The 17,449-nt window shown below is 40.1% G+C and overlaps 1 protein-coding gene across 1 annotated transcript in view; it reads right to left on the bottom strand.

Moving 5' to 3' along the window:
- Positions 1-5,441: 5,441 nt before the first annotated feature.
- Positions 5,442-17,449, bottom strand: part of LOC133985304 (NACHT, LRR and PYD domains-containing protein 12-like) — a gene marked incomplete at its 3' end in the record, with an annotated part of 31,306 nt that continues 19,298 nt past the window's right edge. Inside the window, exons 16-17 of the mRNA XM_062424898.1 lie at positions 7,401-7,574; positions 5,442-5,607 (exon numbers count right to left, since the gene is read on the bottom strand). Of these exons, the coding sequence (XP_062280882.1) occupies positions 5,442-5,607; positions 7,401-7,574 (340 nt within the window). The remainder of the gene's footprint in view (positions 5,608-7,400; positions 7,575-17,449) is intronic.

The following is a 17,449-nucleotide window of genomic DNA, read 5'->3' as shown; positions in this document are numbered from 1 at the left end:
TTTCTGCATCAAAGCATCTGATCTAGGCTGTTTAGCTGTAGCCTCAGTTTGTGCCACAGAGGTAACATCAGTTTCTCTAAAAGATCATTCATTCAGTCTGCTGCTGTATAAGAAAGATTTTTAACTCGTTTCCCGAATTGGGTCAGCTCTATGTTCCCACATTACTTAGTATTTTACTTTTTTTTCAAAATTAGGCCCTATGTTCCCACAGGGTTAGGGTTATGTTTTACAACTGCATCCATAACATTCACCCTCCAAAATGTTCCCCACACTCGTCCGGGTCTACGGCACGTGAATCTTTATGGCCTAAATGGGAAACAAGCTCCAGTCTCCAGCATGATAGTCGGGCATCAGCAGATTGGATAGAACTTCAACATTTAAATGTTTAAAATTTGTGAAATTTGAATATTCGGCTCCATAAGTCCCTGGCTCAAAGCCCATGCGCCGTGCCGTATCAGATGGACAACCCAATGAGGAGAAAAGCCTGGTCTACCTGATCTTGCGAGCGCAAAAAGACGGCCCAATCAGGACGGCTTTGTGCCCGCCCGAGTGCTTAATTTGTAAATGATTGCTCATGAGGGACTTTCACTCGTAGCCTCACAGAGGTACCAGGACACCACACATGTCTGTGGGACATAGGGTCTCAATTTTAAAAATCTCTTAGAAATGTGGGAACATAGACACGCTCCTGTCTCGTCTAGCTGACATACTGCAATCTTTGCTTAGGTAGAGGAAGAGAGTGAAGCTGACTGTGACCTCTGTGAAAGTCAGCTGATACATAAGAAGCACAAACTGAGGCTACGTCTAGCCTAGCTCTACTTAACATTGCTCCATCTAAAGATTTGGTCCAAGCTGCGTTAAGATATTAATCTTCTTCTGGTGCTGCTCGGCTGAGCTAAACATCAACTGGACCCGTTTCCATTGTGGCTGCAAAGAGATGAAACTGATATCCAACTTTTTGACTTTTTGACTCTTTTTGAACAGATTTAAGATTCATTAGTAGATGTTTTTACTGACAAGAGAATTTCCCAAATGTACGACTATTGAACCTGCAGGAAAGAGGACTGTGCATTGTTTAAGCAGTCAGTGTACATTTGAAATGCCTTTCCTACCACCTTACTTGACAGTTTTGTATATTATCCGAACATAAGTGAGCTTAAAACTTTACGAAGCACAAACACAACAAACAAAGCTGATAAGCACACATGCAACCTGTGTCCTGTTTAAAACTACTCAGATGAACTTCTGTTACGTCAGTGTGTACATGCTGATCACAATTTATGCACTTTTGAAAAATGTTCCTTGTGTTTCTTTTCACTGTAAAAAAGCTTTCTAACATGTTTTGGGTCTGAGATGTCGCCATAGAGAGCCGGAGTCATGACATCACTTCCTGTCCAGCCTCTGTTCCACTAGCTTCTGTAACTCAACACAATCTGACATTCGACCCTAACAATCTTCATCTTTCTGAAGACTGTTCAGACTGTATTTCTAATACTCTCAGAGCTGCTTTGTGCAACCTTTGTGAAGTTAAACAACATCTTTGTTGTGTACATTTACTCAAGTACTGTTTATTTTAGTACATCTCAGAGAGATATATTGTACTTTCTACTCCACTACATTTATTTGACAGCTTTAGTTACTTTTCAGATGCAGATTTGACACAATGGATAATATAACAAGCTTTTAAAATACAACACATTGTTAAAGATGAAACCAGTGGTTTCCAACCTTTTTGTCTTTTGACGTCTTACAAAAAGCAGTGTGTAGTCGGCTCACACCAAATACTGATTTTTCCCTCTAAACCTCTCACATGCTTTCATTTCAATAAATGTTCAAATGATCCAATATTTCAGCAAAAATCAAAGATTAGAAAAAAAAGTCCAAAAGCTGAAAACACATTTGTGTATCAGAACTTAGTTTTTTCTTCTTTCCCATTAATCATCTCACCACCCCTCACATTTATCTGCTGACCCTTTGGAGGGGCCCCACCCCTAGGTTGGGAACCACTGGACTAAACTAGCTAACTGTATATAAAGTAGTGTAAACTAGCTCCACCTCCAGCAGCTACAACAGTAACATGCTGCTCTAACACTGATGCTTCACTATTAATAATCTAATGATGTCATATATAATAATATATCAGTCAGAGGGAGTTCTGTGTACTTCTTTCACTTTGGGTAGCTTCTTACATCACTTTAACATCTATAAACCTTTGTGTGCTTTCTTCTGCAGTCAGTGTTGCTGTGTGCAGTTGTAATCTAAGGTTGCTTAAAACATAAATACTGAATGAACAAAGTTATTAGATGATTTTTCAGAAAATGCCTGTCCTTATCTAAACATATGAAGTTACAAAACATCTTTACAAATGTCAGTGAGAAATTAGCTTTTGTCTACTTCTGGAACAGAACCTGGAAGTTCTGGTTTGACTCCGGCTCTCTACGCCTCCCTGTTGTATCACTCTGGCTTCAGCAATATTAAAAATGTCCGCACTTTGTCTTTTGGGAGCGCTGGAACTGCCGGATGGGAAATTTCAACATGATGTAATTAATGTAGCTAAGTTTTCATCGTTATGAGATTAAAAGAGTCTGCACCACACAAATACTGCAATTCTCCTCTAATTTCATTGTTACTAACTGTGGTGAAATAAGAGTATTTCATTGTTTAATTCCTTTAAAGAAAAAACAACAGCATCGGTTGTTTGTGCAAATGTCAAAGTTGACTGATTAGGTTTATTTCTAATAACGACATATGTGTTTTCAGGACCCTCTAGAGGATGGATGGACCAGATGAACGACCCATGGGTAGGGCTGGGTATTGGTTTAAAAAATGACAATACCTGTATCAATCCAAGTACCCTTAAAGTGATACTGATACCAACTTCATTAGATACCCATCATGTGAATAGAAGCATTAACTCCTGCACATCTAAATGATTTGATTTGACGATGATTTTTACATTTTTACACAAATACAACATGTAGCTGCTGTGGCAGTGGGCAAATCATATGTCACATTAAATCAAAGAAAGCTTGTGCTGATTGGCTGAGAGCTCTAGGTACAAATAGGATCGATTACAGGTATCAGGACTGGAGACATTTTGATACTACTTGGTATCGATTTATTTCGGTCGATACCTTAAAAGGTATTGAGTACCGATTCCCAGCCCTACCAGTGAGACTGTTCTACAATATAAAGATGTTTTGTGGTGTGACAGCACTGCGGTTAAGGTCAGGTTAGGTTTGGGCACAAAAATACTTATTTATGGTTCAGGAGAGATCATGGTTTGGACACCTAAGCTAATGAAATGCAGTCATCCTTGCGTGAAACCCACCAGAGCTACGAAAGCAAACAAAGGCACTTTTTGCCTTTTGGACATCTTGCTAACATCCCCCTTAAACCTTGTCTTAATAGGGCTGGGTATTATTACTAATTATTACTCTCCGTCCTACAGACGATACAGAGAAGCTGACGAACCAGAACCAAACCAGAACCCAGCCAACAGAGGTTCAGTGAATGTGGTGTAGAAGGTGTGGAGGTGGATCAGTGTGTCAGAGGAGACTCTGTAGAAGGACAGAGTGCCAGCAGGACAGTCCACATACACTGCTACTCTGTCAGAGTCAGAGGAGGAGGAGGAGGAGGAGGAGATGGATGTTTTTCTGTTATTGTGACGGACAGAGTAACCATCATCATCAGAGCACTCCAGACTCCAGGACTGATCATTCCATCCAAACCAACAGTCATAACTGCCTCCTTTCCTTCTGATTCCTCTGTAACTCACTGATATATAAACCTCTCCATCCCACTCGACCTCCCAGTAACAGCGACCAGTCAGAACATTTCTACACAACAGCTGATAGACATCAAATCTGTCTGGATGATCAGGATATGACTGATCCTCTTCCACACATGTCACCACCCTGTTGTTATCAGACAGTTTGAGTTTTTTGTTCATTGTGTTTGGATCCAGTGTGAGTTCACAGAAATCTGATGGAGAGAACGAGACACAATTCAGCTATTATATATTGTTATATTGATCTATCATCTGTTTCTAACCCGATGTGAGTCACACATGCGCAGTTGAGTCGGCCATCTTGGATAGTTATGTACGGCAACACCACTTTGACAAACTACTGTTAAAGGTTGGATAGATGTATTTCATTCATGTTTCAGCAGTTGGATGCGAGTCCGCAAAGTATAGAAAAAAGAAGTTCAACACAAGATTTTACATCTGTATGTAACCAGAGAAGTAGTAATACACCAGCCGATGTTTGTTTATTAAACCATAGAACAGTACAAATAATGACAAACTCAAACTTTTTCATATGTACAATTCAGTTGATCTATAACATCACAGCTCCTGTATTGTAACTGCAGAACTTACTGCCACAGTGTATTTAATACACAATAAGGTAATACACAATAAGTTTGATTTCAATAATAATAATGAAAAATGACTAAAAGTTACTTGTGTTTTAAAATGATAGTATGTACGGTTGTATAGCATAAATATGTTATGTTGTTACTTGTTGGTTCATCTTTTTTTACTTCAGTTTTCGTCGTCAGATGTAGAAAGCGGGTCGAGTGAATAAAGTGTTTGTTCCAAGCGGAGTTGCCGTAAATAACTGTCCAAGATGACGGACGTGACTCAAATTGGGTTATTGATCTATCATCTGTTTCATGATGACATCATCTTCATCCTCAGTAGGATGTCACTGACACACACACACACACACACACATACAGACACACACGCACAGACACACGCGCACACACACACACACTCACACACACACACAAACAAACACACACACTCAGACCCACTGACACACACACACATACATACAGACACACGCACACACACACACACACACACACACACACACGCACACACAAACACGCACACACACACACAGATATTAATGTTTTATGACTTTTTATTTATTGAGTTTTTTTTTATTTTTTGTTGTTCTATTCTGGTTGTTAGTCTGAATGTTGACTTTATGCTTATTGTTGTTTTGTTTAGTTTTTTCTGTTTTTAATTCTTGTTTTTTTCCCACACTAAAATAAAAAATAAAAACACACTTACACCTCCAAGGACCTGGTGTCAACCATCGGACTCCAGCAGGCTGCAGGCTGAAAGGAGGAGGGGGGTCAGATCAGCACGTTCTCTTTCAGCATGCTAACATGGACGTTACATGGCTCTAGTCTACTGTTTTATTATTCTGCTATCATACACTTTGACCCAATCTGAATACACTATCCCAATCTTTCTGAAACTCTGATTGAATCTAATCAGGTTTAACTTTCAACATTTACAGGAAACTTCAGTTAGAAAGAAGAAAAAGTCAAAGATTTAGTTGAGATCTGTGATCAGCTCTGACAGAGAAAATGTTTCCAGCTCTTCCTCCTCTATCACACATTGTCTGTCCATACCTGAGAGTGTCCAGTCTCCAGTGTGGATCCTCCAGTCCAGCAGACAGAAGCTTCTCTCCTGAGTCTCCTGGATGATTGTAGCTCAGGTCCAGCTCTCTCAGATGGGAGGGGTTGGAGCTCAGAGCTGAGGCCAGAGAAGCACTGCCTTCCTCTGTGATCAGACATCCTGACAGGCTGCAAACACACAAAACAACACACATGTCACACAGTGTGAGAGTACTGGGGGGTTTTCCAGAAAGCGGGTTATGTGAAAACTCAGAGTAAGTTAAACCTGAGATGAGGAAAACTCTGTAATCTGCTCAAGAAAGAGAGGTAAAAAAAAAGGTAACCGACTCTGTGAACATAACCTGCTCGCTGGCAGGTTTTCTATAAGCAACCCTGAGTTTCTACCTGTCAGACGGGTTTTCCGTTTCTTCGCAATCTGATAGATATTGAGGCAGAATTAATTCGCAATTCATTACGTTGGGAGATGATCTTCAGGGCTCAATTGGATGTGCTTTCATTTATGAGATGAATATCTGTTAGAATGGTATCACTTTTCATTACATTCAATCAATTTATATACATTATATGTGTATATATGTATATACACTACTCACAAAAAGTTAGGGATATCTGGCTTTCGGGTGAAATTTATGGAAAATGTAAAAAGTTCACGCTACAGTGGTATTATATCATGAAAGTAGGGCATTTAAGTAGAAGCATGTAATGGTGATTTCCTCATCTCAAACAATTTATTGAAACAACAGTGGTGGGTATACCACAACAAAAAATGTCAATGTCTCAATAACTTGTCATGTGCCCTTGAGCATCAATTACAGCTTGACAACGACGTCTCATGCTGTCCACAAGTCAACTTATTGTCTGCTGAGGCATGGCATCCCACTCTTCTCTGCCCTCAGGTCACTGAGGATCTGGGGGACAGAGTTACGAGCCTCAACACGGCGACTCAGCTGATCCCATAGGTTTTCTATGGGATTCAGGTCTGGAGAAAGTGCAGGCCACTGCAGCCATTCCCTAATGATGCGACCTCGATGAGCTGGAGCATTGTCGTCCATGAAGATGAAATTAGGCCTGTGTTGTTCATGCAGGGGCACAATGACTGGATTAATGATGTTATTCAGGTAAAAATGGGCTTGTCACTGTACCATTCACAAAGAGTAGGGCAGTTATGTATTGACTAGACACACCTGCCCACACTGTAACACCACCACCAAAGGCTCGTCTGGTGACAACAGTGGCTGATGCATAGCGCTCTCCTTGACGTCTCCAACATTGTTGGCGGCCATCATTTCTGCTCAACGTGAATCGACTTTCATCAGAGAACAGCACTGAGGCCCACTGGGTCCCTTAAATGTGCCTGGAGTTGAGTGGAATTCATCATCTGGTTCCGCAGGGCACTGTTCACAATGAAGCGGTCATCAGTGTGGGATGTGGCCAATGGACGTCCACTTCTATGTCTTTCTGTGACTCTTCCAGTCTCTCTGTATCTCTGTTGCAACCTGCTGATGACACTCTGTGACACTCTAAACTCAGTGGCCACTTCCGTCTGAGAACATCCTGTTTGAAGCCTCGCAATGGCGAGGTACTGTTGATCAATTGTTATGTGTCGTCTTGGTCTCATGATGTCAAAATGTGAAGAGCATGATGAGGAGGACTGTTTAAATACCAATTCTAATTGAACCAGGAAATGTATTGGTCGATTCATGGATCAAACACCTGTTGTGAAGGTTATAAATGTTTTGTGTTTGTTATGTACATTGGGATCTACTCTAAAGACTCATGTAAAAAGGGTCGGTGTTATGAGCAAATACTTCAGCCTTCACCTTTTCCTGGTCACAAACTGCTTCATTTGTTTATTTCTTTATATTTTCCCCTTTTGGTTGACAGATGAAGAAAATAAGAACGTATGATTATTTACTTTATTATACGTGTATTCTAAACTAAAAAGGTTGATGAATTCTGACCTGAGGGTTTCCAGTGTACAGTGTGGACTCTCCAGTCCAGTAGAAAGCTGCTTCACTCCTGAATCCTGCAGGTTGTTGTTACTCAGGTCCAGATCTCTCAGACTAGAGGACTGGGAGCTGAGAACTGAGGACAGAGCTGCACAGCTTCTGTCTGAGAGGTTACAGTCACTCAGCCTGGAAAGGAAATATAAATAATCAGAAAATAAGCAAGAAGTTACTTTTTCTTTAAAGACAGCTGAATATTTAATTAATGATGAATAAATCAAACTATCTGTGTACTTATGATAGAAAAATATTGTGTGACTTGATCTGCTGTTTCATTAACTGTTGACCAATGAAGTGATATTTGTTACAAAAGAACCCTAACCCTTGAAGAGATAACTGCTGTGTGCTGTCTGTGTAAGATTTGTGTATTGCTGAATTGCTGAAGAGACGCTGAATTCAAAAGACCTCATTGAATGGTGACTATTATTTCAATATAGTTCACATTTTTATTTCCTACAACTTACAGAGCTTTGTTGGAAGCTTTGACCACTGGCAGCAGCCTCAGAAGAGCCTCCTCTGAAGCAGAGTATTTCTTCAGGTCAAACACATCCAGATCTTTTTCTGATGACAGTAAGATGAAGACCAGAGCTGACCACTGAGCAGGAGACAGTTTATCTGTGGAGAGACTTCCTGATCTCAGGGACTGTTGGATCTCCTCCACTAGAGAACGATCATTCAGTTCATTCAGACAGTGGAAAAGATTGATGCTTCTCTCTGCAGACACATTCTTACTGATCTTCTTCTTGATGTACTCGACTGTTTTCTGATTGGTCTCTGAGCTACTTCCTGTCTGTGTCAGCAGACCTCGTAGGAGAGTCTGATTGGTCTGCAGTGAAAGACCCAGGAGGAAGCGGAGGAACAAGTCCAGGTGTCCATTTGGACTCTTTAAGGCCTGGTACACAGCACTCTGGTAGAAATGTTTCTGGGATGTTGTTTGTTGTTCTGCCAGCAGATTGAATCCAGACTTGATGAATGTCAGATGGACATGAAGAGCAGCCAGAAACTCCTGAACACTCAGATGGACAAAGCAGAACACCTTGTCCTGGTACAGCCCTCTCTCCTCTTTAAAGACCTGTGTGAACACTCCTGAGCACACTGAGGCTGCTCTGATATCGATACCACACTCTGTCAGGTCTGATTCATAGAAGATCAGGTTGCCTTTCTGCAGCTGCTCAAAAGCCAGTTTTCCCAGAGACTCAATCATCTTCCTGCTCTCTGGACTCCAGTGTGGATCTGTCTCAGCTCCTCCATCATACTTGACCTTCTTCAGTTTGGACTGAAGCACCAGGAAGTGGATGTACATCTCAGTCAGGGTCTTGGGCAGCTCTCCTCTCTCTCTGCTTTTCAACACATCCTCCAGAACTGTAGCAGTGATCCAGCAGAAGACTGGGATGTGGCACATGATGTGGAGGCTTCGTGATGTCTTGATGTGGGAGATGATGGTTCTGGCCTGCTTCTTATCTCTGAATCTCTTCCTGAAGTACTCCTCCTTCTGTGGGTCAGTAAACCCTCTGACCTCTGTCACCATGTCCACACACCAAGGAGGGATCTGATTGGCTGCTGCAGGTCGTGTGGTTATCCAGAGATGAGCAGAGGGAAGCAGTTTCCCCCTGATGAGGTTTGTCAGCAGCACATCCACTGAGGTGGACTCTGTAACATCAGTCAGGATCTTATTGTTGTGGAAGTCCAGAGGAAGTCGACACTCATCCAGACCGTCAAAGATGAACACAACCTGGAACTCTTCAAACCTGCAGATTCCTGCTTCTTTGGTTTCAGTAAAGAAGTGATGAACAAGTTCCACCAAGCTGTACTTTTTCTCTTTCAGCACATTCAGCTCTCTGAAAGTGAATGGAAATGTGAAGTGTATGTCCTGGTTGGCTTTGTCTTCAGCCCAGTCCAGAGTGAACTTCTGTGTTAAGACTGTTTTCCCAATGCCAGCCACTCCCTTTGTCATCACTGCTCTGATTGGTTCAGCTCTTCCAGGTGAGGCTTTAAAGATGTCTTCTTGTCTGATTGTTGTTTCTGGTCTGTCTGGTTTCCTGGATGCTGTTTCAATCTGTCTGATCTCATGTTCATCATTGACCTCTGCAGTCCCTCCCTCTGTGATGTAGAGCGGTGTGTAGATCTGATTCAGAAGGGTTGGGTTTCCTGCTTTAGCGATCCCCTCAAACAGACACTGGAACTTCTTCTGCAGGTTAGACTTGAGTTTATGTCGACACCTGCCAGCAGGAGTTCCTGAATTAACACAATAAATAAGATCAATGATTGAATAATAAAGACACAATGACAGTTTAATTTCCCTAAAGAATACATATATGAACATTATCTTCCATCTCTTGAGACTTCATTAAATGTCTCTTTTATCCATCATGTTAAATCTTTATAGAAATCCTCTTACTGCTGTACAGACGCTCAGCCAGCTCCTCTTGCTTCATTCTCCTCAGGAAGTGCAGTGTGATCTTCAGAAATGCATCTCTGCTGCTCCTCCTCTGCTCTTTTTCCTCACAGTTCAACACCTCCTCATCCTCCCATTCTGGGTATTCTGGACTCAGAAGCTTCTGCATCTTCTTCATCTCGTTCTTCACAAAAGTGACGATGTTCTCCTCCAGCAGCTGGAACAGAATAATATATGAATGACACAATCAAACTAAAATCATGAAGCAAACATCAGATCCATGTTGGACACACTGACAATCTACTGGTCTACAAAGTGCAGCATGGAGATGATTGTTTACACAATAGATGTAAAAGTAGTTGTACATGTACAGACCATAAATATGGAGTCCAGGTGTGTTTGATGCTGCTGGGCAGACTGACCACTGGGATCCTCTGAGCTCTCCTGGTCCACTCTGTGGAGGAATCATGAAGAATGAGCTCACATTATGTCTGTCCCCACAGAGACAAACACAAGCTAAAGGTCCATGAAGTGATATTTGGATGTGAACAGAGAATCAGATGACTCCCTGTAGTGGTAAAGCTTTACTAGTCCTGCTGATCCCACTGAGAATCAACAGCTCAGTCTGTTTGTAGCTTTCAGCTCAGAGTCACTTTGGTTTAGTCCAAACAGCTCTCACCAACCCTCCATGAAGCTCTCCCTCCCTCACTGCACACTGCTGAAGGCAGCTACAACCAGTGTGTGGTTGTATGAGACTGGTTGTACTGGGCAACTCCCAGTGTCAATGTGTCTGACTGTGTGAGTGTGAACGCTGCTCAGAGAACTTTGTCTGAGTCAATAAAGGTTTAAAAACAGGAGACTTGATAAGAGTCTTATGAAAACATCATTACTTTTTATCAGTTTGAAATCCTCACCTGTGATCATCAGAGTGGCATCCATCTTTGAAGTTATAAGGATTACCCATAGACCGATCACTGTTCATAGACACACAGCAGGGTTCAGGTTGGTCCAGCTTCCTCCTGATAGAAACACAAGATACATTCTGATCAGCACCCAGAACACACTGACACTAAATCTGTCAGTGATTTAATACACCTACTGTACACAACACAGTAGTATCCAGCTAGTTTTACTGTTAAACTTAAACAGGATTAACTGTATGAGTAGAGCTGTATTCAGTGCAGTGTGCAGCACCTGGAGGGGTGAAGCTGACACTCAGAGACATGAACTCCTTTAATCTCAGCTGGTGGTAAATGAGTGTTGGGTTCTTATTGTCTAAGGCTTCTCCTTCATCTACTGTCTTGGATTGAACCTCATTTGAATAAAAGCATCTGCCAAATGAATGAATGTAAATAAAATGTTTGTTTGGTCTTTATTAAATATGCTGTGATGATGAGCAGCTGTCTGGATAATTCTCTGTTCTGCAGACATTTCTGTTGACAGTCCTTCAGCCTGTTAGTGATACTATTGCTTCTCCTGCAGTTGTTTGATATGGTTCACACACTGCTTCCTTTAGCTCATCCTGTCAGAGACTAATATTAACAGTGTACTCTGAAACTGACAAGAACCCAAGCTGACCACAGCTGCTGGTCTCTGAGAAGGAAACTACCAACTTTTAATTAAGCTTAGCCTATCATCCTGTAGTGGTCCGTTTAAATGTGCCTCTCTCCCTTTGCTTCAGTCCTGTCATACAGCTGTTCCTGCGCCCCACCACCTCCCCTCCTCCTTCTCTACAGGATCTGCAGTCTATTCCCATCTGCCATCGTCAGTCTCATCAGCAATCACCACCACCAGTGTCTGGACTTCATGGGGGATCTATATATATATGCAGCCGTTCAGAGATGATTCCTCATGGAGTTCAAGCGCAAAAGACTTTGTCATTACTAAGATTTTGTACATTACACAATAAATATCTTTCTATTCACTTGTCTCTCCTGATTGAAATGAGCTTACAGGAGCTGAGTGATACTCAGAGACACATTTTGGGTGGAGGCTCATTTTAATACAGTATAGTAAATAAAAGGTTGTGGGTGTGTTTGTTTTGGGTCAGTCAGCGTGCTCGCTGGGTGGTGAAACCAGTGGCTAATATATAATATATATTAATAAATATCAAAGTATAACGATGCAATCATTAAACACAACCAATGAAGTTTCATCTTTAATTTCCTGATGTTTTAAAGACATTTCTTGTAAACAGTGATGAGGGGCCCCGGCCCTCGTACCGACTCTAACATTCACACTGATCTCTGTCCATCATCACTATAAAATCAATCAATAGAAATGATAGTTTGAGAAGTGAATTCTTCTTTCAAACATGTTGAGTTTTAACTGTTTTAATAAAAACAGCAACAAACTGAAATGATCTAATTATCAACATTATGGATCATTATGGATCATAAAATATCAATAAATGATCCAAATCTCAAATAATTCAACAGAGAACTATTTATCCTGATTTAGGTTTTAACTCATATTGTCCAATAACCTGATTTTAATACTGAGAACTATTTACTTTTAATCAGATGAACGTTGTTTAAAATCAATCAAATCATATTTGGAGCGGTCGCTCTGAAGGACTCAGAGCTGAGTTCAGGTTCAATCACCAACACTTCCCTCCAGGAGAGATTCTGGATTATTGCAGTAAAATGTTTGATTTTGCAGTTTTTCTCATAAATTATGATCAAATCTGAAAAGAGACGTTTGATAAAAAGATTCAATAAAAACATTTCAAACTGAGTCAGTTACATTTAATATTTAGTGACAGTTTACCTTGTTGCAGCCGGACGTTGTTCTTTAAAATGAACGAGGCCATCCTTTGACCGATCACTCTTCATAGACACACAGCTGGGTCCAGGTCCAGGTCCAGGTCCAGGTCCAGGTCCAGGTCCAGGTCCAGCAGAGTCTGGTCTGTGCTGCCTCCTTGTTCTTCTACACAACACACACAGAGCTTTGAGTGTGAATAATGATGGTGGAGAATAGTGATGGACAGTTAGAGATCCTCATCTCACCTCTGAGCTTTGGTCTGGCTGTCATGTTCCCCACACAGAGAGCTTTTAGAGGGAGGGACTCCCTCCTCTCTGTCCTCACTCTGATCCATGCTGCTGAAGTCACATCCACATCAGTCACACACACTTTCTACCTTCATCTGGAGAGGAAACACAGATCATCCTTTACATCATTTCTCCTGTCACATCCTAAATATCTGCTCCTCCTGTGATTGGCTGTTATTCTCTGTTATATATCAGTGTGAATGCAGCCAGACAGCAGTGTGAGGCCGATGAAGCTGCCATCAGCTGCTGTACTTCTATCAGTCCACTAGATGGCGACATGAAGCTGCAGTGAAGTGAAGAGCAGCACACATGATGCATGGAGGAGGATTTACATTCACTGACTCACAATTTTTCACTTTGATTGTGATTCATGGTTTAGTAACTCAAAAGTGAATCAAAAGTGATGCATCAGTTATTTTGATTTATCATTTGTCATTTTCATTGTTATTGTAAGTTATTTTAATCAGAACACACTTACTGTTCACAATACTTATTTTAATAGCTATATGAATACATGAAAAGGTAACTAAACAGAGTGTGACTATTTTCTAATTAGATTAGATAATAACAGAGGAATCAGAGCAAGCTGCCATCAGCTGCTGTACTTCTACTATCAGTCCACTAGATGGCGTCATGAAGCTGCAGTGAAGTGAAGAGCAGCACACATGGTGCATGGAGGAGGATTTACATTCACTGACAGGCAGAAGGACTGAGAGCGACTACAGAGTCTCTGCACAAAATGACTTTATGCAACAAACAGCAGCAGATTATTTGAGCCTCAAGCCTTCAATATAACATTTGATCATTTCCCCTCTATCAACATTTAAACATTATTTAATTAACTAACATCTAATATTTACTTTTAATGCGTCTGCAAGTTTCCTGTAAAGGATTCTAACTAAATAAATAATTTATATGTATATATGTAACATAGAGGCTGTTATACTCATATTCTTGAGCTAAAAAATCTCACTAAAATCAGATTGTTTCAGTGTCTCGTTAATTGAGACCAAATGGATAAATTCTGTCCAGAAAAAGACAGAAATAACTGACGTAAATAATTGTTGTTGCATTTTAGTCACTGATCTACTGAAAGTTTGTAATTCAAACCTTTAAAGTCCTCAAACTGATTAAAAACTTTTTTTAACAGCATCTAGACGTCAAACATGCAACAAAGATTAAATATTACAGTTTGTACTTTGTTCTTTAAATCCAGCGTGAGTGACTGTCAACATTTCAAAAGTTCCCACTTGTCTTGAATGCAGCATGATAACATTTTTACAGCAATAAGTCAGAATAATAATCATATCAACAACACACTGAAACAACCAGAATAACAGCAAACAACACAGATAAAGTAAAGTCATAGCTCATGGTTCCTGATCTCCATGATTCCCCAGATTAAATGTAATATGTAGAACAATTGTATTCCATTACCTTTATTTAATATAAAAGTTATAATGTAAGATCATGCCAAACTAGTTGATATGGTGTTTTATTGACAATTTGGCAAACCAGCTCAACAACTTTTTCTGTTGGTTCGAGGTTGACAACAGTGCTGAGGCTGCTACTATAATGCCCTCTCCTCCCCTACCCAAACATTTCACCATCAAGAAATCAGAGGTCCTTCACTGCGCTGAACAACTTGCACCAGTCTTCACCAACATTTTTAGGTCATCTCTCAAATTAAGCAAAGTTCCCGACCTCTGGAAAACGTCCACAGTTATACCTTTTCCTAAAGTTTCCAGACCCACTATGCCCAATGACTTCCGGCCAATAGCACTAACATCACTGTTCATGAAGTGCTTTTAGCGTCTAGTAGAAGAAATACATCATCTCACAAACACAGCACCTCATAGATCCTCTGCAGTTTGCCTATCAGGCCTCCAGGGGGGTCGAAGATGCAATCTTAACTTTGTAAAACCCCTCATCGCATTGCTCATGTGGCGAGACTTTTCTGACATTTCTACTCTTATCCAATTGTGATTGTTCTTATCAAGTTTGGTTGTGCTGTATGTTGAGATGATGTTTGTTATGTCACTGTTTATTTATTTATTTATGGTTGTTGTGTTAGTTATTTTTTGTACTGTCACTGCAAATCAAATTTGCCCTCGAGGGACAATAAAGCTTTGAACTGAACTGAACTGAACTGAACTGAACTGAGAACTGTACAGCAACATACTGCTATACTACAGTAATCTGAAGTCACAGCACACAACTGTCATGTAACACTCATTTATTGTAAAATAATGCAACTAGTAGACAGAAATAATGTAAACTCAGTCAAATATTCTACTGTGTGATCACTGACTTCATTGTGTTATAAAATAACTGAAAAAACGGTTACTGATGAACTTTGACCTCAATAAACATGAATTATAATATTTCATAAACAACCTGAGTATCAAAGTCCAGTTTACATGTCAGGATCTGATATAAGAAGCCTGCTTTTATAGTTTTATATGAGTTAATGTTTAATTGAAACACAGTCAGACTGAACAGTGAGGATCAAACAGTATCAACTGTAAGAGTTGAGTGTAATACATTTAAATGTTGGTAACCTGCAGCACCTGATGAAGACACACACACAGGTTCATTATTATTCTTCAGTCTGACAGAAAAACTCATCAGGAAATCAAATGTGTGTTTCTACATGTAGACTCTGATTTAAAGGCATTAGAGATCCTCATGAAGACAATTCAAAGCAAACAAAGGTCCACTTACTCGACTTCATCCCATGAAGGTGTTCTCTGTGCATCTCTCTGCTGTCTGGACCAGGTCTGTTTCAAAAAGAGCGTTATTCCTCTGAGAGCTTCATCAGGCTGCTGTCACACTGAGACACTGAGACACTGAGACACTGAACACCAATACAAGCATAAAGCAGCTCAGAGTTCAAAGATCAGCTGCTTTAACCCTTACACACTGCTCATATTCTGGCATTTCACAATATCCCATCATATCTCTAGCCAAAATTGCTTGCCAGCTGTTTTTTTTTATTGTAACTTTTGCTAGAAAATATTGCTGTTTACTACAATAACATGCACATTTTGATTAGATTATGGTTGTAATGTGTTATGATTTGTATGTAATATGTCAAGTCAGGTCGACAGGTTTTATTCATTCGAAAAAGAGATTTGAAACTGAAATTCCAAATTTTGATATTGAAATTTGAAAAATAAATTTTTTTATTAAAAAACCCCACAATAAATTATTTTATTTTGAATACATTTGTTTTCATTCAAATCCTTTTCTTTTTACAGTTTCAAATCTTTTTTTTTGTTTCAAATTCTTTTTTCAGTTTTAATTCAATCAGACATGTATGGAAAGACCCCAAAAAACATAAAAATCTAAATCAGAGTTAATAGAAGACAAGAGCCAGCGCTCTGCTGCCATCTGGTGGACAGACTCAGTGTGAGCGATCTGATGCAGACTGAGCTGGGAACAGAAAGTGAGAAAGTTGATGCAAATGATGAAGAGTTCTGTTATATACACTGAACAAAATTATAAAAGCAACACTTTTGTTTTTGCTCCCATTTTTCATGAGCTGAACTCAAAGATCTAAAACATTTGCCTCACGCAGTGCAACACATCTCCTTCGCATAGAGTTGATCAGGTTGTTGATTGTGGCCTGTGGATGTTGGTCCACTCCTCTTCAATGGCTGTGCGAAGTTGCTGGATATTGTTAACTGGCCACAATCAACAACCTGATCAACTCTAAGTGAAGGAGATGGGTTAGTAGGGTTAGGCAAATGGTGGTCACACCAGATACTGACTGGTTTTCTGATCCCCACAAAAGTCACAATTGAATTCAGTTTTTACCTGACAGATTCACAGAGCTGTCAGACTCATCAAAACAAATTAAAGTTGAACTAAACTAACCCAAAAACCTGAAACAGTTTTATGATTTTATATTTGAATTGTCACATTAAATAACAGACAATTTACTATGATGTGTGTCAGGGAGAGGGGAGCAGGTGGACCCAAATGTAAAAGACTGAAGGTGAAAGCAGGGCTGCAGAAAAAGGTTTTTATTCTGGGAACATTCAGACTGAACTGAGCCGAGCTGAACAGAACAGACTATCCAACAAAAACTGAACTGAAAACCCAGACTTAAATACTAAATGAAGTAATAAGTCGATGGGGAACAGGTGACAAGACAAAAGCAGATTGGGAGTTGATTGACTGGGAAAACACTGAGGGCAAGGCAGCTAATGAACTTCATGTAGATCTGGTGTGGAAGGGAAAATGGGCTGTGGAGGAATGCAGGAACATAGATCCAAAAAACTATGTAGTAGTTTTGTGTATTTTATTAAGGATGTGTAAAATGTGTGCTCTCTGTCTTGGATTGCTTTTTTCTTCTTAGTGAGTTTCTTTATTGTGTATGTGAAGTTTTGGATACACACCCATTTCCATCTTTATCTCAAATTTTCTCTATTTTTTAAGACTGACTCTCTGCTCTCCCACTTAAAAAAAAAAAAAAAAAATCCTTTTTCATGTTTATTTCTCCTTGTTGTGTGTGTTCAGTCTGTATGGATTGCTATTGCTTGCTGTTTCTCTGC

The sequence above is a fragment of the Scomber scombrus genome, chromosome 8 (genome assembly GCF_963691925.1).
Source record: "Scomber scombrus chromosome 8, fScoSco1.1, whole genome shotgun sequence".
Lineage (NCBI taxonomy): Eukaryota > Metazoa > Chordata > Actinopteri > Scombriformes > Scombridae > Scomber > Scomber scombrus.
The sequence above is the reverse complement of the archived record's forward strand: the minus strand, read 5'-3'. Positions and strand labels throughout refer to the sequence as shown.